The 23,792-nt window shown below is 43.1% G+C and overlaps 1 protein-coding gene across 1 annotated transcript in view; it reads right to left on the bottom strand.

Moving 5' to 3' along the window:
- ETV6 (ETS variant 6) overlaps window positions 1–19,587 on the bottom strand; it is a 163,411-nt gene extending 143,824 nt beyond the window's left edge. Inside the window, exon 1 of the mRNA XM_024202915.3 lies at window positions 19,152–19,587. Coding sequence (XP_024058683.2) covers window positions 19,152–19,184 — 33 coding nt within the window. The 5' untranslated portion in view covers window positions 19,185–19,587. The remainder of the gene's footprint in view (window positions 1–19,151) is intronic.
- Window positions 19,588–23,792: the final 4,205 nt, after the last annotated feature.

The following is a 23,792-nucleotide window of genomic DNA, read 5'->3' as shown; positions in this document are numbered from 1 at the left end:
TGTTGGGATTCAGTATGCTCACCACCATTTTTAAGGTTGTGGCGCCAGTGATTGTAGCACCTTCCAAAAGTCTGAGTGTCAGATCAAAAGCCTGAAATTAGACAGGTGTTCATGCTACAGGCTACCATATTAGAGGGTGGGGAATGAACGACATTCTGCAGTACCTGAGAGACAATCTGTGATCGTGTAGCTGCAGAGTGTGGTGTTATGCATACACAAGGAGTCAGAGATCAATTTGTGCATGAAAACTTATATCCTGTCTGCTGAATGCTTAACTTTACACACTCTGTTTCTATGGAATATTAAAGCTAATTTACTTCAACGACGAGAAACATCATGCCCCTGAGTCGTATGCATCTCTCAAGAATTTTCTTGCATTTTTGTAACCATGTTTTGATAGTGGATGTAGTGTCTCAGTTTTCTAACTCGGACTTTGGAACAGCCAAAGAAGAGTCTGTCCTCTTAGGATCTATCCAGTTTTAAAACTGAACCTAGTGACCGCTGGGGCAGGATGGAGGTGTAACTCCCAGCTCAAGTAGGTGTACACCTGCTAGCTGTGATTGAGTTAGCATACTAAAAATAGCAGCGAGGCTGCAACAGTGGGATGGACTAGCTGCCTGAGTACATACTTAGAACGTCTGACATGTCCACTTGCAGCATAGATGTCCCCTCAGACAAGACCATAATGCAAAAGTGGTGATTGCTGCTAGTTGTGCACGTAGCTTTTGTGGACATATGTCCACAAAGAGCCAGACTGAGGAAACTCACTTATGTAGGACAAACAGAAATCAGATGCCAATAATTTGTGGCCTCTACCATTAACCTAGGCTATATCTAGGTTAAAAACAAACAAACAAAATAGACACACCATATCAGTCCCTTAAATATTCTGGGAGGGAAGGAGAGGGACTGTGTGTGTATAGCTTGTTTTCCATTTCAGCAAGCAGCAGTGTTGCTTGGATGATTTGGGTCCTATCCTGCATGGTGTGGAGAGCCTCCTGAAAAGTGCTCAGCTTCCACTGAAACCAACAGGTAGTAGAAGATACTTGACCACTTGTAGGATATGGCTCTTGTGTACTACTTGAGCAACCCAGCTAGTAACTTGGCAGAACCAAATGCTGCCCATTTGCAGAGCAGTGTTAAGCCATATGGTTCAAGCTGATAGGTTTGACTTGGCACATTCTATTGCTCACATCATTGATAGGTGTATATCGTCCTCTTACTATGCTTTCTGATACTTAATTAATAGTGTATTTCCATGCAGGCTCCATTTCAACCCATTAATGGAAGACACTCACTCACCACGAGTCTGAGTTTCCACCTTATTTAATTGCTACACTGCTGCATTAGATGTATTTAACAGTTTGGCAAAGGGTGTGCGTACACATACATACACACACTCTCTCTTGTGGCTTTATTTGCTCTTTTGGCAGTTCAACTTTCAGTTTCAGTTGCCTGCCATCTGCATTTAAATAAAGCAAGTGTGAGCAGATAGATGCTTCACTTGCATCGAAGCAAAGCTTTATATACACTGGGTTCTAGGAACGCTTACTGGTAAAGTGTGTTTGAGAGAAAACTCTTGGTGGTTTCAGCCTGGCTACCTCCTTAACTGGTCTACATGGAAAAATAAATCTCACCTACCCAACAAACACTATTCCTTCTTTCATGGCCCTGACTACTGGCAATCTGTGCAGTGAAGCCCAGGATTGCATGGGCATAGAGTTGGAACCACCAAATCTAGTCAGGGGCCCTCCAGGCCAGAGTCAAGACACGCTGATGGGGTAATATAGGAAAGCCTGAACTGACACCTCCACTGAAGTACCTGCTCATTGCAGTTACTCAGCAGCGCTAAAATCAAGTACCATGCCAGAACACAGCAATGCTCCATCTAGCCCATTAGCATCTCGCTGATAGCGGCCAGGTTTCCCCAAGGAGGTGTTTAGAATATAAAATAAATGCAGGATGTGTGTCTGTGTAATACTACACTGGGGGACATTCCATCCTGAAGCCTGCCAGTCTCTTATGGTTTGCACTGCAGTTGAGCATAGCAGCCCCGATCCCTATTGTACTAGGCACTGTACGCACATAACTAAAGAGAGGCCCTGCCCCAAAGAGCTTACATTCTAAGGACCTGAAGCATGAAAGCTCTGGTAATTGTTTTTATCCAGAAGCGTGAAATGCCAAGGAGATTTCTCAATAACACAGAAAATCACAAAATCCTGGGCATAGCACAGCTCTGTGGCTCACTGGGCTTTTTGCAGGTGATTCAGGCCAAGAATCCATGGCAGCAAATTTATTGCCATGGTTCAATAAGGGTGAATTCACACATTGTTGCATGGGCTGTATTGACAGGTCTCTTAACAGCTCACAGGGAGTGTGTGGCTGAAAACGGCACATGGCACTTGAATTCTTTAAGGACCTGATTATTTTTCATGCTCTTCACCAGCCAGATCTGGAGAAACTCTGAAGAGAGGCTAAGGTAATTAGAAACAGAACAGATCAAAGCATTTTACACCAAAGGAGGTCAGGGTCAAGAAGCAGAGTCAGGAACAGGAAAGCCCCTATACATTTTCTGAACGGTTGGGATAAGGGTCATCATAAAGGCCCAAACATTTCTAAAAAATGTATTTCTCCTCAAACTTACATTGTCAGGTTTCCACTGCTGAGGAAACCAACAACAACAGAGAGCAAGAAATAGATCACAAGGCCTGGCCCATATTGGTCAGCTTCTAAATGACTATTTCTTACAGAATATTTCTCTCTTTTTCAATGATATTTCTAGGGAGCCCATCACTTTACTATCTGAGCACTACATAAACTCATTAAGCTTTCCATAGAGGTGTCCACAGTGGACTCAACAGCTTGCCTTTGCCTTCCTAGCTAACTCCTCTTCCCTTCCTTTTATATATCACTCTCCCTCTGCCATACCCATTAATGTCTTCATTCCATTGACTCTCAGTCCTTTGGGTCGCCTCCCTCTTGCTCCTTTTGTCCTTCTTCCTACCCCTCCCGCATAACCTGCCACAATCCCATTCTCACCTGTGGCTCAGGACAGGTAAAAAGAAGTACAGACACCAGATCCCTATTTATATCAGTAGCCCTCTATGTATGGATCTGAGCAGCCTACGGGCTCAGCACTTGTAACAGTACCTGGAGTTTCAGACTAAATATGGATTTGACTGCATGTGGGGAAGGATGGGATGTATGGGGGTGCTGACTGGGAGGTTGTATGGAGGTCAGGGGGGCAACATTATGGGGTTATTTGACAAGGTTGCCAGCCATACGAGTGGCTTGGACTCAGTGATCCAGGAAGAACCTTCCAGCCCTATATCCCGTGTTCCTAGTACATGACAGTCCTTGAAATGCATGGTGTTCACCCAACCCCCTGTCAATTTCACCAGCTCAGCTGGTGACCAATTGCCACTTCTTCAGGTGACCAATCTGTTGGGGCTTGCAAAAACCAGGACAGGACACTTCTGACAGGGGTAAGCTCTGAAAACAAGAACTTCCCCAGTTTTCAGGGACACATGATTTCCTAATCTAGTTCAAAAGCATGGAAGATGAATCAATTAATTTTTGAGGAGGGTGGGGCAAGAGTCAGTAATATTGGGGCTTGGTGACAATGTTTTACTGACCTGTCAAAAATGCTAGGGCTGGTCCGGTTCTGGCTTGTAGATTTTATATGCACAGCAACCAAAATGGAGCTTTTTCCCCCCTGGTTTCTAGCAGCCTCCCTTCCGAATGTCCCTGCAATCTTTTTTAAATATATGAATAAAAATTGTACTTCCATGCTCAGCTTTAAACATGCATTGGAAGCCAGGCCCTGCCCTGAGCAACCCATTGACTTCAGTCTACGGGTCTACCTACACTCCAGTACAACACCTGCGGCACAGTCACGGCTGGCCTGGGTCAGCTGACTTGGGCTTGGGAGCTAAAAATTTCAGTGTAGATGTTTAGGCTCGGAGTGGAGCCAGGCTCTGAGACCCCCCCCGGGGAGGATGGGTTTCAGAGCCTGGGCTCCAACCCGAGCCTGAACATCTACACTGAAATTTTTAGCCCCGTGGCCTGAGCCCGAGTCACCTGACCTGGGCTCTGAGACTCGGTGTTATCAGGGTTTTTTATTGCAGTGTAGACATACCCAATGTGTAAGTCAGGGCAGGATCCGACTCTGGGTGAGGAGGGTTTTCTCTCTTTGCACAATATGGACGACATCCCAACAGAGAGATTGTCTGGTTGATGTTCTCATTCGTTATGTCATGGACCCACCTCTCCTCCCATTCACTATTGAATAATCCTTGTGTCAGCCACAACAATTGCTTACATGGTAAATTAAAATTAGGAAAAGCTTCTTTAAACTAGCAATGGGAGACAAATAGGAGAGCCAGCACCACATGACCAATCAAGCATCCACAGACAAACACACACTCTGTAGATCATTGTTGTACCCTACACTACAGTTTGGGAACCTCTGGTCTAGAAACTAAGGAAACAACCTGCCTGCTGTTTGAATATTTTCACCTCATGATACCATTCAAACTAAAAAAAAAAAAAAAGGGGGGGGACTCTGAGGATAATTAATAAAAAGTCACCTACTTCACAGGGATGTAGTGACAATACATACATTAAAAGAATGTTAGGTGCTGAGATACTGTGGTAATGGGGGCTTTAGTATTTCAGAGTTGTCTCCACAGTGGGACAACTACTTGAGGTCTACTCTGCAAAGCAGATGGTGGTGGGTGAGTAGCAGGGGAGGAAACCCAAATAAGCCCAGACAAGATTAGAGAGCTGTTACAGTAGTTTGTTCTCTGCTGCAGCTGGCACTATCAATAATATACCTAATGGTGTAGTTGGCAAAGCACAGATGATCTCTGAACCCAGTGAAAATCAGCAGGTTTGGAGTCTGCTGAATAAAGTGGTGGGCCAATGAACTAATGCCTTATCTCTCTGTTACTACCACTTCCCCCAGACAATCATAAATAGCACAGGCCGCACCTTTCTCCCTCTGGTGTCTAAGGGAGAACTCCAGTGCCTATTTCAGGGAGACAATTGATTTAGCATGTGCATCTTCAGCTCTGGTAGATTTTATCTATTATCTGAGATGCATCATAGGATGAAGACCATCCCATAAGTGGTCACGGTCTACTGAATAGCCTTAGCTCCCATAGGGAAAATAAGACTACACTCTTCTATTCTAGGTTATCACCCCAGCCATGGTCAGAATTAGTTTATTATACATCTTAGAATTAATAATTTTTCTACCCACAGTAAGTATTCTGAAGAAAGGGCACTGCTGGAGAAGCCCTCCTTTCTATGTCATGCTAGCCATTTTATGGGGACTGTTCAGGTAGCATCAGGGCCGGCTCTAGGATTTTTGCCGCCCCCCCCCCCCGTTTTTTAATTACCCCACCCCCGGCCCCGCCTCAACTCCGCCCCTTCCCCAAATCCCCAGCCCTGCCTCCTCCCCCAAGGCTCTCAAGCCTAGGAGGGAGGGAGGGGGAGAAGTGGCGCCCGCGCCGAGGCCACTCAGAGTCTCCCCCTCCCTCCCAGGCGCTCAAGCCTGGGAGGGAGGGGGAGCAGCGGCGCGCGAGCGGCAGCAGCAGCGGAGGTGAGCTAGGGCGGTTGGGGCACATTTTTAGGGGCGGCATTCTAGCGCCGACCATGCCGCCCCTAAAAATGTGCCGCCCCAAGCACCAGCTTGTTTTGCTGGTGCCTAGAGCCGGCCCTGGGTAGCAGTTAAAAGATAGCCTGGCCCTTTTTCAAAATATTAAGGGTAACTTTTGACCAGTATTCTCTCTCCTAATAAGACAGGTTCTCAGACCCAAGATAGCATCTGAGCAACGGCTGAACATGGACATTTGCTGTTTTGCCTACGGTCACTTCAGCACTGGTATTGGAGTTGTTGCACATTAAACTGATGTAGCTAAGTAGAAAGGGAGGAGGATGGTCCAGTGGTTAAGGCAGCACACCAGCTTAGGACTTGGAAGACCTGGGTTAAAGTCTCTGCGTGACCTCAGGCAAATCACTCAGGGTATGTCTACACAGCACCTAGCCACCTGTGGCTGGCCCATGCCAGCCGACCCAGCTCCGGCTGTGGGGCTGTTTCATTGGTGGGTAGGCTTCCAGGACCCTCCCACCTCACAGGGTCCTAGAGCTTGGGTTCCAACACAAGTCCAGAAGTCTACACAGCAATGAAACAACCCCGCAGCCTGAGCCCAAGGCAGCTGGCACAGGCAGCTGTCTCGTTGCTGTGTAGACATACCCTCAGTCAATTTGTTCCCCGTCTGTGAAAAGGGGTTAATAGCACCTACCCACCAGGGTGTTGTGATAATAAATATATGAAAGATGGTGAGGTGCTCTGTTACCATGGTAATGGTGGCCATATAAGTACCTCGTATAGAAAGCAGGTTAACACTCTGTATTAAAGGTGCCTAGGTACAATCATAGTCTATTCTTTTCTATCCATTAGAACTATATTAACTCATCTTGAACAAGGAGGCTTGTGCTAGGTTTAGGATAGTGCTCTAGACTGCATATCCAAATACTGTGGGTGCTGAATCAGCAAAATGCCCCTTCCATCAAGTGACTGCGTAACATCTGTGATGCTCATGTTCTCTCTCCTGCCTCAGCCCAGCAGGGATGAGGCACAAGATTCCCATGGCTGGGATTCAAAATGGGAATTGAGTATAAAGGATAAAATAAAGGGGGACAAAAGCGCTCTTGTTAACTTTTCACCATGGGAGCTCTGCCCAAAGGTCTCTGCAAATGGAGCAGTTGCTACTGAACAAGGCAGCTCAATTATGGCCAGACGGTGAAAGCAGCAACTTCAGTGCCCTGCTCTGAAAACGCCAGTCAGGGCACAACTGTATACACCAGCTGAGAAGCTGCAAGAGAGCTGGTGGATGATCATGGGGCTAATATTACAGGGAGCATAGCTGTGCATCAGTTCACTGCACACAGACTTTGGGGGGAGGGGAGTGCGGGGGAAAAGTAGCTAAAGGAAAAAGAGCTACAACAAATACAATCTCCTCCATTTCTCAGACAGGTCATTTTCCGCTCCAGCTTTTGTCTTCCCATTTATCATGTACATAAGAGGGCTAACGCTGAAGAGTTCAGAAACACATTTCAAATTAATAGCAATGGGACCTCAAAGGCCTTTGGAAAGGCATACTTCAACCCAGATACGACTCCTGGAAGTGAACAATGCCTCTTCCTCAGTACCAGACAACTTCTGCTTTTTCAAAGGCTAAGCTGGAATTCCCCTTCCATGTATTCCCTGAAGGGTTTATTTTCACTCCCTTTCTTGAACCTGAAGAAGTACACCAACAAAACTAGCCTCCTTCTAGTCCACTGCCTAATAGACTAGACTTCTTAAAATATTCAGGTTCTCACTCAGAGCTCTTGCTAGTTACAAATAATGAGAGACCCCAAGAGTGCAGGCAGATGCTTGCTTAGGACCAAGATGGAGGGTTAAGTGTTGAGTACCAGTTTTAGTGAGATTACTCCCATGAGACCTCTGGACAAGCTTTTTAGTGTATGGAATTTTCTCTTTTCTTCCCCCAAAAGCTCATTCAGGACTGCATGAGCAATTACCTGAAATTTGGCTCCAGGTTGCAAGATGAATTCTTAACTTGTGGTTAAAGTAGACCAAACAGGAGAGGAAGTTCTCCCTGTTCCCACCAAGGAGGAGGGTGAGCTGTGGGGGAGCTCTGCTCTGCCAAGCCAGTGACAGAAAGGGCAGCTCGCTGTCCGCTGTAGCAGAGAAGGGGGAACTGTGCACCTCCTTCCCATAGCCTCTGGAGCCTCCAAAGGGACAATTCCCTCCTAGGTGCTTCTGGAATCGTCTGCACACTTCCCTGTTTCTCCCATGCGTACCTGAAGGACGCATCTCAAGTTAGATTCCCCTGCATCTCAGAGGATAATAGTATCAGCGTGCACATATGCTTGCACTAGCTCTTCGCTGAGTGCACTGCAAGACTTGGACGGTGAAAGTCCTTTCACCTCCCAGACTTTTCAAATCAGGCCTGGATCAAGGAGTCAAATTACCCATGCATTTGAGAAGGTGAACCCTGACAGAGCTAATACAATGCAACATACAGCATGTAACTCAGGCCATGTGCCATTAAACATTTGAAAGTGTGTAACCCGCTCTCCTGTCAGGCCTCTCCCATGCTTCTCCCTGGATCCTCTCCCAAAGTCTCTATTTGCTGAAGTCAGTTGATGGTGACACAACAACCTGTGTAGTCAAATGAGAAAAAAATTGCCATACCTTTGGCCAGTCATTCCTGGGTTCGTAAGCACCCATCCCTGGGAGCTAGTACTCCAGTTGTCATCCCAGGACTGTTAGCAGGAATGGGAAACTCCCCTTCCCTAGAGAAAACAACTAAGGTCAAGCCCCTGCATGCCCTTCTCACCTCCAGTAAAATAGCTAGCAGTCTCCGGTGCGGTCTTAGATACCAACTGTTTTCCTGGAGGACATGAGGAGCAGCTTGAATTGTTAGTTGCTTCCCTGGAGGGGAGGAGCCCGCTGCTATTAAATGACTCAACCATTGGCCTCCACCATGGCTCTGACAAGTGTGCGCCCCCCTCACCCCACACAGCACCTCCTGCTTCCCAATCCCCATCACCCACCCCCAATCCCTTGACAGCCGCCAAAGCCCTGGCTTCCTCGCACAGAACGAGGCATTGGCAGCCATGTAAGTGAGGTAAAACTCAGCATTCAGTCATGTGTGGGTTTAATCCCATATCATGAAACAGGCTGGAGAGAACATGCTGTAGCATTTTCCTATCCTAATCAGACAGAATAAAAAGGATCACTTCCTTTGAGGGGAGGGTTCCTGGCACAGATCTCTAATAAAATTCCTAAAAAGCAGGAAGGGTTTCTCCATAATACCTCTCTGATACTGTGCAACTTCTACTGGAGGCTCTCAAAGCGATTTACATATTTTAATGAAATGAGGCTCACAACACTCATGTGAGTAATCTAGGCCTCCCTTGCATTGTCATCTTTTTACAGGAAGAAAAAGGTATGTGGCTTACAGGTAATGGGCTAAAAGCATCCCAGAGTATAACCCCGCTGATTGGAGAATTTGGCATAGTTCCAGTGTTGCCAATTCATAGATTTTATCATGAATCTCTCAATATCTACTGCTTTTCCTAGAGCCCCAGATCCTGGAGTCATGTGATTAGAGAAGAATTTCAGATTACACTTTTTTTAATGGCAGTTTCTAGCACTCAGTTGCAGAGAACAGTTTCAAATTGTGACCCTGGTGCACTCATAGATCTCAGAAACCATAAAGCAAATAAAAATAACCGATGTTTTACTATTTTTTTAAAATCACAATTTTTAAGCCAATCTTGTTATTTTTGAAGCCTGATTTACGACTTTTGAATGCTTGGGGTTGGCTTTATTGTAGTTCTGTAACATGGTTTGGTATCCTGTCCACACATAATACCTATCTATGTTACAATCCTGTCAGTACACTGCAGTATTTTAACATGGAAATCCAAAACAGTAAGATGATAGGTGTTATGCTCCATTTAGCCAACCAATGCAGATTGGGCCAAATCAAGTTTCAGCTGAGTTTGGAAACTGTCCTTATTGAAAATCCTATACAATTTAATACAGATGAAATCATTTGTGTTCCATAGGAAGTATTCTTAAAACCTACAGTATTTAGAAGACAATGAGATTCTTTATATATCCATCTATAGCAGTAATATTTTTATTACATTTTAATAGAATGGTCCAAACATCAACATATGGAAAATGATACCTTCCGAAGAAGTCCTATAGAAAAGTTATGTTCTAGCCTTGGTGTCATCCTAGGCTGGAATTTTATTTTATTTTTGAAGTACTCTGGGCCAGATTTTCAAGACAGCCCATCTCCAATTTAGGCACCTCAGTGGCCCGATTTCCAAAAGGGCTGAGCTCATCAGCTGTTGATGCCTTTTGAAAATCTGGCAATAGGTATCACAGTGAAAGCTGCTGACAATTTTTGAAAATACAGCCACTTATTTAGGTGCCTATAGGGTAGCTGAACAATTCTGAAAAATCTCACCCCAACTGTTGGCACTGAGCACTTGGAAATCTGGCCCTGAGCTCTGTTAAAAATCTGGCCCAGTATGGCTTCATGTTAATTAGCCAGCTGAATTGGTTTCAAAATTTGAGCTGGACACACCTCTGCTTAGCGTATGCTACAACTTTCTCTCTTTACTCTTACTTCCTCCTTCCTTTACCCCGGTTGTTAATCTCATCCGACTGCTGCTTCTTGTCATAGCCTAGACTGTGAGCAATTTGGGGTAGGGATTGTCTTCTCACTGTCTGTCTGCACAGCACCTAGCAAAATGCATCCTGATCCTTGATTGGTGGCCAGGGGCATTATTGCAATACAAATAAGTAGTATTTCCGACCTCTGCTTCTGGCCCAGGATAGGTGCAGCCTAAAGCAAGCAATAGCTTAAAGGACCCCAGGGGAAAAAATGGAGAAAGAAAACCAAATAGTTTAGCTGAGGGAAAGGTGAATTAGAACTCTGGAAAACCCTAGAGAAAAACTACACTCACTAAATCCAACTACAAGATCCACTAAATAAACACCACAAGTCAACTGTGTGACAATCAGAAAGCATTTCAGCAGGGCCATTCTAATGCCTACTAGGTACAGGATAACTCTCTAAGGCACACTCTGTGCCACTCATCACAGCATTCCATGTGGCTTTATCCAATTTAAAGGGCCACCTATCTGTTTCTCATATATAAATCTTCCATATGACATACATGTGATACCATTGTGAGCATCTCTGTTTCTCTCTCTTGCCCCTGATTTGACCCCTTAGAAAACACACATTTTCTTTACCATGGTAATACTTTCAAAACACTGTGACAACTGAGAAGCAAAGGAACAAAGCAGCAAAGGGGTGTGACAAGGAATAATCTTTAGAAAACCATGTTTATGAAGAAACACCTATAGCTGCAGTACCCCAGCCAAAATGCCCCTTGGAGTTAAGTACCATTATATTAGAAATATGCAATGTAGTTGTAGCCGTGCTGGTCCCAGGATATTAGAGAGATAAGGTGGGTGAGGTAATGTCTTTTATTGGACCAACTTCGAGCTACATTAGCTCGAAAGCTCATCTGTCTCACCAACAGAAGTTGGTCCAATAAAAGATATTACTTCACCTTGTCCATTATATTAGAAAAGCAGTAATAGCTATAGGTTGAAATGCAAAATCCATTATAAGCCCCTGTCCTATGATTGCTCATAACTTTCTCAAACAGATTCCATTAAGTCTGAAGTTTTCCATGGTGGGTCTCCACCCAGGGGTGACATATCTGGAAAAATGTCTATTGAATAGTAAAATCTATTCAACCTTATTGAGCTCTGCATGTGATTACAGGAGGGTGGGAGGGAAAGGAATTTAATTTCTTGCAAACATCACAATCATTTTAAGAGGTCTAGGACATTGTAAAATCAAGTGGAGAAGAGACACCTCCCTAGAGGCCACATGATGGAGAGGAATGGGCACAAATCAGAGAGCTTCTATGCCACTGGTTGTCTCAATAAATGATCTGCCCTTACATGATGTATCGCAAATGGTATTTAGTTAAGCCTCAAAACACCCCCATGGAGGTGGGTATTATCCCCATTTCATGGACGGAGAAATGGAGGCACAGAGATGTCAAGGTCAATACTTCCAGAAGTGATCACTAATTTTGAATGGCTTAAATTTTGGGTGCCCAACTTGAGACATAAATCTCAAATACCCAAAAACTGAGGCACCCAAAATCAGTGGCTACTTTTGTTTTTACTTGGGCACTGGTGGCACCTCAATCTCTCCTGTTCTCTGCCTGTGGCACACAACAGTTTTGTTTTCTGAGGCCTGAAATGCTTTAGTTTAACCCAAGTTTTGTGCTCAATACTGGAGTAATTAACGTCCTGTGTTATACAGGAGGTCAGACTAGATGATCTGCTGGTCCCTTCTGGCCTTAAACTATGAACAAAATGGATTTTTAACCTCCTAGGAACCAGATTCTCAGCTAGGCAGAGTTGGCTCAGCTCTTCCTCGAGATAGGCAGAGTGCCATGCAGTTTAGGAAAGGTTTTCATAGAAGATCTTAAAAACTGAAGATCTCTTCAATATAGGCATTAAAGAACCCCTATTGCATTTTGTAAGAGATGGAGTTTACCGCAGTGTAACAGTAGATTTCATCTCTACTTATAATCATTCTAATTACCTATGCGTTGTTTGGCTGTCTCCCTCTTCTCCCCTCCCCCCCCCCAAGGCAATGTAGCTGTGTAACTTATTTGAGACACAAGGTGCTATATAAATGTAAATTACCATTACAGTGACTTCCATGTAATTGGGCCATGCTAGATTGGGATGGCTATTTGATTGTGTTGCCTCCCAGGAAACTGACTTAACCTATAAGGATATATAGTGAATAGTAATGACCAATGTGTAATTGGGACAGTATTAGCAAAATTTTGATTCATGAGGATTAATTTTGCTAGTGCTAATTAGTTAAGTGATTAATCGGGTGTTAAATACCTTTGCATTTCTAAAGTCTGGTCTCTTGTGGTTTGACCTGCATCCACTGATCTTAATGGGAGTTTTCTGATTGGCATCAAGGTGAGATGAATCAGCACATTAATAGAGAAGTTTCCCAGTACAAATTAAGGGGTATATCTTTCCCAAGTAAAGAGTCAGCCTTGGTTAAGGGTGGCAGGATTCTGCTGGCATCAACCTGAATAGTTCCAGGGTATGAAATTTACAAGGTTCCTCATCAAACTGGGGAGAAAAAATGGAAGTTCCTTCCAAAAAGAAAAAAAAATAGCACTGATGAAATAGAAGTAAAGCACTGAAAAAGATATCTGGGAAAGCAAAACTCAGGTAGACAGCTCAGCCTTTACGCTGGTCCTTGTACTTAAAATTTAAAACAAAGTCTCTCCTCTTATCATTATAAATTAGCTCCAGACCTAAAACAAGCACCTCTCAGTTGAAGCTCCACACCTTTGAGGATCAGTATTGACATAAATGGGGCTTCATTCAGGCATGAGAGCCATGTACAGTTCATTCCAGGATCAGGGCCTATATCAATCAACACAGTATACAACAACATCCAACATGAATTTCTTTGTGAAATGTTACCTACAGAAAGTTGCAGTAGAGTGTGGCCTTTGGAACTAGCTTGCATTTTAAGCATCAATGAGCTATACATCACAAGTCAAGTTTGAACAAACTCGAATCTGCAAGCTTAACAGGCTGAACCTTGAAAAACAGCAAGGAGAAACTTTCATTTGGATTTTTAAGATAATTCAAACCAAGAGCAGTTTGGCCCGCAAAATCCTGGGAAGCATTTTATCTTTGAAAGAGTCATACTTAGGGTTGCCAGGTGTCTGGTTTTCAACCAGAACACCCCGTCGAAAAGGGACCCTGGCGGCTCCGGTCAGCATCGCCGAACGGGCCGTTTTAAAAGTCTGGTCAGCAGTGCTGCGGGTCTAAGGCAGGCTAGTCCCTACCTGTCCTAGCACCGCGCTGCACCCCAGAAGCAGCCAGCAGGTCCGGCTCCTCGGCTGGGGGGCGGAGCATGGGGCTCCGCACACTGTCCCTGCCCCAAGCACTGGCTCCACACTCCCATTGGGCTGGAACCACCACCAATGGGAGCTGGGGGGGGGGGGCAGTGCCTGCGTGCGAGAGCAGCACAGGGACCCCTGGCCTCCCCCTCCTTCCCGCCTAGGAACCAGACCTGTTGGCCACTTCCAGGGCACAGTGCGGTGCCAGGACAGGCAGGGGGCCTGCCTTAGACCCGCAGCACCACTGACAAGGAGCTGCCTGAAGTAAGCCCGTGACCCAGCACCCTGCCCCCGCATCCTGCCCCCACACCCTGCCCCAGCCCTGAGCCCCCCCATACCCAGAGTCCCCTCTTGCATCCCAAACCCCTCAACCTTGGGCCCACCCCAGAGCCTGCATGCCCAGCTGGAGCCTCACCACCCCTGGACCCCAACCCCCTGCCTCAGCCCTGATCCCCCTCCCGCCCTCCGAACCTCTCGACCCCAGCCCAGAGCACCCTCCTGCACCCCAAACCCCTCATCTCCAGCCCCACCCCAGAGCCCACACCCTCAACCCAGAGCCCGTATGCCCTCATGCACCCCAACTCCCTGCCCCAGCCCGGATCTCCCTCCCACACCCTGAACCCCTCATTTCTGGCCCCACCCTGGAGCCCGCACCCCCAGTTAGAACCCTCACCCCCTTTCACACTCCAACCCCCTGCCCCAGCCCTGTGAAAGTGAGTGAGGGTGGGGGAGAGCGAGCCACCGATGGAGGGGGAATGTAGTGAGCAGGGGACGGGGCCTCGGGGGAGGGGCAGGGCTAAGGTGTTCAGTTTTGTGCTTAGAAAGTTGGCAACCCTAGCCCTCTCCCACACTCCAAACCCCTCATCCCTGGCCGCACCCCGAGCCTGCACCCCCAGCCAGAACCCTCACCCCTCCTGCACCCCAACCCCCTGCCCCAGCCTGGTGAAAGTGAGTGAGGGTGGGGGAGAGCAAGCGATGGATGGAGAAGGGGCAGGGCAGGGCCGGGGCCTCGGTGCAGAGGTGATTGGTTTTGTGCAATTAGAAAGTTGGCAACCCTAGTTACACTTGTAGGTACCAGATGCTTCTGAGACCAAAGTCTTGTTAAAAAGGGATTAAAAACAGTTTTGTGGATAAAGTAGGCAGAATCTCCAACCCAAGTGTTCAAAAATTGAGCCGGACTCCCAAAAATCATTAGATTGGCTTAAAAGTCAGGAGAGGTTTTTTTTTTTAATAAAAACATTAAAATAAATAATATATTCTGGGTTCTTCTGCTTTTTGATTCTTTCTGGTGTGCTCAGGTCATGGTTTTAGGCTCTTATCCACAAACAGGAGAGCCTGAAACTTTCATTAAAAAAAAAAAAAAGCTGATTCTCACAGAATCAAATAATTCCAGGAGCTGGGAATTCAAGTAAAACACCAAATATCACTAGATTCACGGTACAATTGCAAGAATTGGCAACACTACAAAAGAGGCTGCTCAGACATTTGATTTCTATTCCTGGCTCTGCAAAAGATTTGCGGTGTGGCCTTGCACAAGACACTTCTAATTTCAATACACCTCAGTTTCCCTATCTGCAGTAATACCTACCTGCTTTGGGGGCCAAGGGTTGCAAGGGTTAACTTATTAATATACATAGAGAGCTTCAAACTCTGTATATAGAAAACATAAAGGCAAAGTATTTTTACTAAAAACACGTGTTAGCTCAGAACACCTGGGAGTTAAGGTTGTCTCAGTTAAAGACAAGTATGTTTGTAAGGAAGAAATTCTGTAGTTTTAAATTAATGAATGTATAAGATCAGCAAGTTGAATCTTTCTCATTTGTCTTTTTAGATTGATTCACAGCGAGTGACTTAGCACACTGGGCCATCTCAAGAGTTCATAGAGAAGCTGAGCTCATCTCAAACTTGAGACCATCACAAGCTTTAGGCCACTCAATGTTAAACATTCATAACTTTAAAGGCCACTCAATCTTTAAAAAAAAATCAAGACAAGTCTGAATACTATGTGTTCTGTACTGTATCTTAATTATACTTTGCTCAAAGCACCTTACAAAGAAAAATATCATTATCCTCATTTTACAGATGGGGAAACTGAGGCACAGGGCAGTGGTGTGACTTTCCCAAGGTTACAGTAGTGGAGTCAGGTAAAGAAACACAGATCTCCTGATTCCCAGTCTTGATGTATAAATTGCAAATTTAAAATGATACAGAGAGATCAGATTTTTAAAGCATAAACACAGTAAACATGAAGGGTTTGACCTTAACTCTGTGTTTCCTGACTCCTGAAATCTTACTTTCTCAATGACATTGCTGACTTAGATCCAGATCCTGCAAACTCTTATGTACATGCTCAGCTTGATTGTCTTCCTACTCGACCGATGTTAACTGGACTACTCAATGTAGCATATTAAGCAAGTGCATCAGTGTTTGCAGGATCAGGGCCATAGCATTCATTTTTTCCCCTCACAGAGAATGAATTTTTATAAATACACACACACACACACACACACACACACTTGCAGCAAACCAAAAATGTATCAATATATAAGTATATGCGCACGCCCCCAAACAGCCATTCGAGAGAGATATTACTGTGAATTTGTATTGATTGAGAGCAGACAAGCAAACACTGTAATACCAGAAATTCATCCCCAGAAGTCCTTCCTAAATCTTCTTATAGTGCTTTTCTGGTGAGGTAAGAAGTCTCAGCTACAAACAAAGCACTTTCCTTCACTCCCTTCTTTCTGGCTGTCCATGGTTCACCACACTAGTTGCTGTGGAATTTATTGCACGCTGACTTGCTCCTTGTTGGGGGAGGGAAAAGCCCTAACAAAATACTTATATCTATAAACAACACTGCTTCCAGTTCATAGGTTCCTAATGAAATGCCTTTGCCAGGCAGACAATTCAACACTGAAACATTTGCTGTTTACAGCAGCAAGGTACAAGACAGTGTCGCAGAAGACTTGTAATACAATGTAACGCTTGCTTATATGCTGTTGAGTAAACACTGCACACTACAACCTGGCATGGGGCTATAGTGAAATAATGGATCGCACTGGAATGGTTACACCATCATTTAGAGATGTTCTTTTGATTCCAGTTACTGACCTACAATTAACTTTGAATCTATTCTGAATGAAACAAATGTCCAAAGACAGTGACACTAAACAATCAAACAAAGAGAAAAATTATCCAGAATGGTTTGACTTTTAAAGGAATATCATCTATTTTAAATTCACATTTCTGTCTGAAAAGTTCCTCTTCAGTACTTAAGAGGAACAAGTAAAAATGATTATAAACAGAGAAGTCAGCCAAAAAAATCTTTTTTTTTTCATTTTGTTTATTGTGTGCATGTGACAGCACTCTGTGTATAGTTGGACTTAGGATTTCCCTTGTATAGTAACCAGTTTCTCTCTTGCTAATGAAATGCTTGTCAGTGTCAATGTGAGAGCAGAAAAACACTCATAAAAATGCTAAGGGTCTTTTTAAAAATTCAGGCCATGGTATTTAAAGAGGGCTTTTTAAAATGAGTCAGTTTTTAAAAAAAATCAATTTGATGACATCCCTTTAAGCATAATGAAACACTTCCATATTTTCACTATTAGCATGATGGAGTAAGAAATACACAAGTAATATGTGGGGGACCAAGTGTGCTGTATCGTAAATCAATTAGACTTTTGTCACTGACTTATGTGGGAGCACGAGCAAGCCTCATTTATTTGGAAGATGCCCCATTTCTAACACAAAGTAATGAGCTACTTTGCAGCACTATTATTTTTGGTATAGTAGTTTGTGATCTCATCTCCAGTAAGCATATATAATGTTTTTATGGGATTTGTTAGAAAAATCAATGGCTTAGTTAGTAGTATAGATTTTCCCTGTATCAAAATGTTTTGCCATACTATTAAAACACACAATACCCTATTATCTAGTTTGCCTATCCATGTTATGAAAAGTCAAATAAACTACATTCTTTATGCCACAGGACTTCACAGGACACTGCGATGAAATTAGTTTACCCAGAAAGAGAAATTAGCCCAGAAGTTTTCAAATTCTAGTTGTATTGCACAGAATCCAAGACTATCAACATATATGTGCAAACATACAGGACAAAAAGGGTTCCATTGTTTTCAGTGGGATAAATAACTTTTTATTGCTGGCTGTACAACCTTTAAAATGCTATGGCAATCACCATTTCTTTCTACCCATAGACTATCATAAAATGTTTCTGAGCAGTAACAGTTATGAACACATTCCTATCCAGCTTGTGAGTGAAACAAAATGACTCCTTAAGAAACAAAAGTTATTAAAACATAAATGGGAGGAGAGGTAATTAAACAGAAATCATTATCTATATGGATCTGCTGGATAGGAAAGTTCTGGACAAGAGAGGATACTTTATTTTTTCCACTCTCAGCTTTATACCGCCTCCAACTTACAATGGGAAACTTCACCATGTAGCATGTTCAATAGGCCAAATCACAAAGAAACGCACTGCTCAGGCCCCTCACAAGGCAAAGTGTGCTGCACTCTGCTCTCACAACACTGCCCTACATGTTCATAGATGAGAGCCACAAATCAGTTGATTAAAAAACAGCACCAACCCACTGCTTGTGGAAATACAAATACTGCATCCCTTCCACCACAGCAAACTTCCTACAAACTTTAGAGCAGCAGCATCAACAACAAAACCCAGGATCTCCAAACAGTAAGGAGCCAGGTACCAGGTATTAATTTAAACCATCCACCAGGAACGAAAATCACGCCTCCAACTCTAAACTACTTCTACACTGGGTTCCCCCCACTGTATTCACAATTACAGAAAGGCATTCCTGACTGCCAAACTGCAATGCTAGTTCCCCCCCTTTGTGCAGTGGAAATCAAGATAGTTTGAGACTTGTTTATAGTTGTCAAGATGCCGTGCACGCCTGGGGAAATAAATAAATAAATAAACCCTCACCGATCATCTTTGAAAATTAAAAAAAAAAAGGCAGATACATTTTGCACACTGTGAAGATACCTTATGTAGGGCGTTTGCATATCAAACACTAGTGCAAGCGCAACGTGTTCACATTTGCAGTAAGTTATTATAGTCTAAGAAAACAGGTCTTTCCTGATCATGCTAAACTATCATTTTCATAAAGCAAATGTTTCTCTTTATATTTCTGCAGGAGACCTTTATTTTTCCCCTCTCTCCCTCCCTCCCTCCTAAAAGCACAAAAAGTTCACATTCACTCTTCGTGTTCATGGACAAACAGACACCAGGTTTAACCAGTAATCACTGAGTATTTACTGCCAAAACTCAACCAGCAAACAAACAAAACAAGCTTGACTTCCCGGCTCGCTTATGACAAGGATTTAATTGTATATTTAAAGAAGAAGGAAAGGAAACAGATAGCAAGGTTAAACTAAAAGGTAACGCACAACAGCGAAAACAAGCTGCATCTTTTCCCCCCAAACCCGGTTCACACACCCCTCCCAAAAGAGAGATCAGTTAGAAATATAACCACGGCAATCTTCCACGCTGCAAACATTGTCTGGATCTAGGCAGGTTTCAAAATGGGAAAATGGGTTTTTACCTTGATGCAACACTGAGCAGGAGCCTCAGACATGTCTCACAGAAAGGGGGGGGGAAAGGAGAGAGAGATCAGGAAGTTCTCAGTTTTTTTCCACTTTCCTTTCCTCTCCCCAACCCAGAAATCCTTCACAGACAGACGTAATCATTTAAGGAGAAGTTACTCCAACCATCTTTCCAAATAACCCCAAAGATCCTGCAGATCTGCCCCTAGGAGAGGCAGCCCGCATAGTTTTGTAGTGATGTTTGGTTGCTGGTTGTTTTTTTTTCCCCTTTGAAGGAACGGGTGAATATGTTTGATTTAATTTGCCGGTGTTATGTTTTGAGATCTGAAGGGTGAGGCTGGTTTTCTCGCTCTCTCCCCCTCTCCGTGAATGTTTTCCTTCCTGGAAGAGAGAAACTGAAAGACAGAACTGAGAGAAAGCTCTTTGCTCATTGATCTTGAGAGTTTCAGGGCTGAAACTGACGTGAATTCCCAGCACTGAGCTCTGCCTCTTAAAGGAGCCCTGCCACCAGGAAATAAAAGCTCATGTTACCGTCAGGCAACAGGGAAATAAATGCAGGGCAAGGTAGGGGGAGAAAGAAAGGGGGGAATCTGCTGACACAAAAGGGTGTCCAAATTGATGGTGAAACTAGAGAAGGGAGGGGGAGTTTAATAGTTATGTTCTCAAACCTGGTACAGACAAAACCAACAAACCAGGAAACAAGAAAATGGAATAATAGAAGAAGGAAAGAAACAGATTTTTTTTATTGATAGTTCATTGCCCGAAGATCTGTTAAAATTTAAACGCAGAAACATCTGCGTGGAGGGGAGAGTCAGGCTTGGAAATGTTACATCGATCTTTGCTCCAATAACTGCAGAATTGTGAATAGCCTTCCTCAACCCCCTCAAAAATTACACACCATTAACAACGGTAAAGTGTGTGTAGCGGGAGCGGGGGCTAAAGAAGAAAATGGATCACAACGTGAGGATCAAAATGATTTGAGGAAATAAAACAATAGGCTTTGTTCTGCTTGCCGAACGTTGCCTCTTTAAGAATATCTACCAGGAAATGGGAGCTCGGGTTACAAACTGCACACAGGGAAATCTGGGCAGAGAGGTACACACAAGAGACAAAAGCATGAAGGGGCAGTGAAGAGACAGAGGGGATAAGACAAGAAAAGAATCCTTTAGCCAAAGAGACAGAGGGGGAAAGAAGAGGGAAAATTATGCAGTAAATCAGAGGTGGAAAAGTTCCTTACCAGAAAATATGTATTTAGCATAAAAAAAGAATGGATAGTAACACTTCCCCTTCCCAAAGGAGAGAACTAAACTGCCTTTGGCCTGGGTTAGGTTTCAGGGCTGTTCATTTTAAAGAATCGGCTGCTGGCTTGCAAGTGAGTCTTTAAATGAAGCATAATGGCAATACAAGATGTTAAAATAAATGTTTTCCATTTGATTGCAAAATCAAAGAGATGAAGAGAAGAGCGAGGCGGGAAAGAGTTTAGTTATGTCCTCAGCTCCCCAGGGCTAGTCTGATATTCAAAGCCCTATTCCCAGCCCATTGAAAAATGGGGTCTGGTGTCTCAGGCAGATTTTTTTTCCCCCTAGAAGGGAGAGGGAAGTTGTCGTTTACTTTTTATTGTTTTTTAATCTGCATTGGCAGGAAAATGTATTAGATTAGTGACTGGGTCTCTTCCATTCTATATGTTAACTGTTCATATATCTATAAAAGTAGGTTATATTGTCTTGTATCTGACTTACTGAGCTATAACTCTATCTATATCATGTTGTATGTACACACTGTCTGTCTGTCTAGCTATTTATCTAGTGCAGTATTGCCAACTCCTGCGGTATTGCGGTAGTTTTCTTAAAGCGCCAGATCCTGGAGTCATGTAATTGCATAAGAATCTCAGCTTTCATCTTTAAGTTTCTAGCCCTCATGCTTTTCAAGAAAAGACTGACCCTTAAAGGCTCACAAAACATATAAAGCAAGTAAAGAGAACCCAACCTTTTTTAATCGCATGATTTTTAAGCGAATGCCAAAATTTGGGGCTCCTGATTCCTTATTTTTGAATGTTTGGTGTTGGACATGGGGCTTCCACCATGTCCCTTTGGAGACTGTTTCATGGTCTAACAGGTCGCATGGCGAGGAAGATATTTGGGCTACCTTTTCATTTGTCTAGTTTCACCCAATTACTCCTAGTTCTATCGATGTATTATACTGGTTGTACTAAACCATTTCTCTCCCTCCTGGATATTGACGCCTTTCAAGTACTTGTACCCAAATATCACATCCTTTCTTAGGGCTTGTCTACGCTTAAAATTCTACAGTGGCACAGCTGTGCTGTTGGAGTGCTTCAGTGAAGACATTACCTATGCTGACTGCTGGGGTTCTCCCATCAGCGTAGGTAATCCACCATCCCACGAGGGGGTAGCTATACTGATGAGAGAATTCCCCCATTGACTTAGCACTGTCTCCACCAGAGGTTAGGTCGGTTTAACTGCATCACTCAGGGGTGTGGATTTTTCACAACCCTGAGTGACGTAGTTATATTGACCTAATTTCCTAGTGTAGACCAGGCCATAGTCACTGGATTTAGTTCTTTTCCTCATTCATTCTTTCCCTCAGGCTAATAAACTGTTAGAAACTAAAACTTTAGGGAAAGTTAAAGTAAGTTGCCAGCTATCAAAAGTATTTGACTGAAGCAAAGGGGGTAATATGTGGGGTACCTTTGGAGATTTAAAAAAAAAACACAGGAAAAGAGTGGTAGTAAGCAAACAGTTAATTAGTAAGTAAGGAGGAGAAAACATGCCATCAACAGCAGTGCTGGTTACATTTAAGGGCAGGACTTGCCTGAGAAACTAATACTAGGGCAGCATCAGATATTTAGACCCAAGCCATATATCCCCCTCCCCTAAGGTGCTATAAGTGCCAATGATATAGGCAAATGTTTGTAAAGGGAAAATGAGATGCAGTACATGTGGGAGTGAGCATTCCTATGAAAATTGTGTAAAAGGGGTGGAGGTCAAGTGTAGTAACTGTGGTGGGAATCTGTCTGGCACACAGAGGCTATATTGTGGCAAAAGAGACAAGCTAAAGAGATACAAAAGACAAAAAATGTTATCAAAATCTTGTGAGGAAGCTGTAACTAGGAAAAAGAAGAGCAAATCAGCACAGGAAAAGGGGAACTGCAGATGCAGCCTCATTCTATAAAAAATATTATAAACCCTGCAGAAGGAACAGGTGATAAAATATTAATAGAGAAAAAAGAAAGATTTATTGCATGTGTGATAGAAGTGATAAATTGCACATCACATACAGGGGGAAAAATCAGAAAAACTGAAAATTATAGCCAGGGTCATGGAAAAATACTTGTGTGTTGGTAATCTGTTAATGGATCATTTTCATGCAATCTTGAATGAGGGCAATAGTGAAGTATGACTAGTGTGGGAATCACAATCTTTTGCTGGAATGTGCACAGTTTGATAGCACATGGTCAAGAACAAAAAGAAAATACACTAAAACAGATCTCATATGTATCCAGAAAACATGGTTGGTTGAAAAGTTTGCTTTGAAAATTCCAGGCTTTTAGACAAGACCAAAAACTAAGTAGAGATGGAAGTGTTTGTACTTTCATAAGGGAACGATTAAATTACACAGAAGTAGAGAATGAAGAAATAAGTCTCGAATATAATGCTGTTGAGATCCCAGTGGAGAGGAGAAATATTTCTTTAAAGATTTATAATATCTATAACCCATATGGGACATTATAAAGCTCAGAATTACAAGAAATAATGAAGAATGCTAAAAGACCATATATATTATATATGTGACCTAAACAGTCATAAATAAACTGTGGGGAAGTAGGACAACTGATAGTAATGGCGCATGTCTAGAAAGACTCATTGATGAAAATAATCTAGTGGTTTAAAATGATGGCACCCCTACTAGACTGAATGCAGCAGATGGTAGGTTTTCTTCCTTAGACCTGATATTGCAAGCAAATGCAACTGGGAAATATATAAGGAAGAAGGAATAGGGAGTGATCATTTCCCTATACTTATTACTTTTCAAGGACAAGGTAAAGTTGAAAATAATAGAAAATTACCCACCTTAAATCTTAAGAAAACTAACTAACAATGAAAAATACAATTAATAGTGAAGATCTAATGAAATATAAAAGAACTAAGGCCATAGCACAAAAAAAAAAAAAAAAAAAAAAAAAAAAAAAAAAAAAAAAAAAAAAAAGAATTGGAGAAAGTATTGTGGGAGTCAAATAAAGATACCAAAATATACAGGCAAATTAGAAGAATGAGTGGATTTCAGACTGAGAGTAATCACATCCCAGCTCCTATTGGAACTGACAAAAAATAATTTTAAGTTCTGATAATGAGAATGAGAGAACAGATGTTTTTAGCAGAAATTTTCTGAGGGATGAGTAATGATGAAAATCAAAGTGTAGTTTTGTGCCACATTAAAGGACAATTCATTGAAGAGAGGTATAAACCTATATGCAGTGGGGGAAGCATGAAGATACTATACTGAATGAAAAGTTTTATATGCAAGAACTTGAGAAAGCTATTGATATAAACAAAAATATGTCCCCAAGCAAAGATAATGTCTGCAATATAGTGTTCAGATATCTTCCTGAAAGCAGTTTG

Source organism: Terrapene carolina, unplaced genomic scaffold (genome assembly GCF_002925995.2).
Source record: "Terrapene carolina triunguis isolate 2854851 unplaced genomic scaffold, T_m_triunguis-2.0 Scaffold112, whole genome shotgun sequence".
NCBI lineage: Eukaryota > Metazoa > Chordata > Testudines > Emydidae > Terrapene > Terrapene triunguis.
The sequence above is the reverse complement of the archived record's forward strand: the minus strand, read 5'-3'. Positions and strand labels throughout refer to the sequence as shown.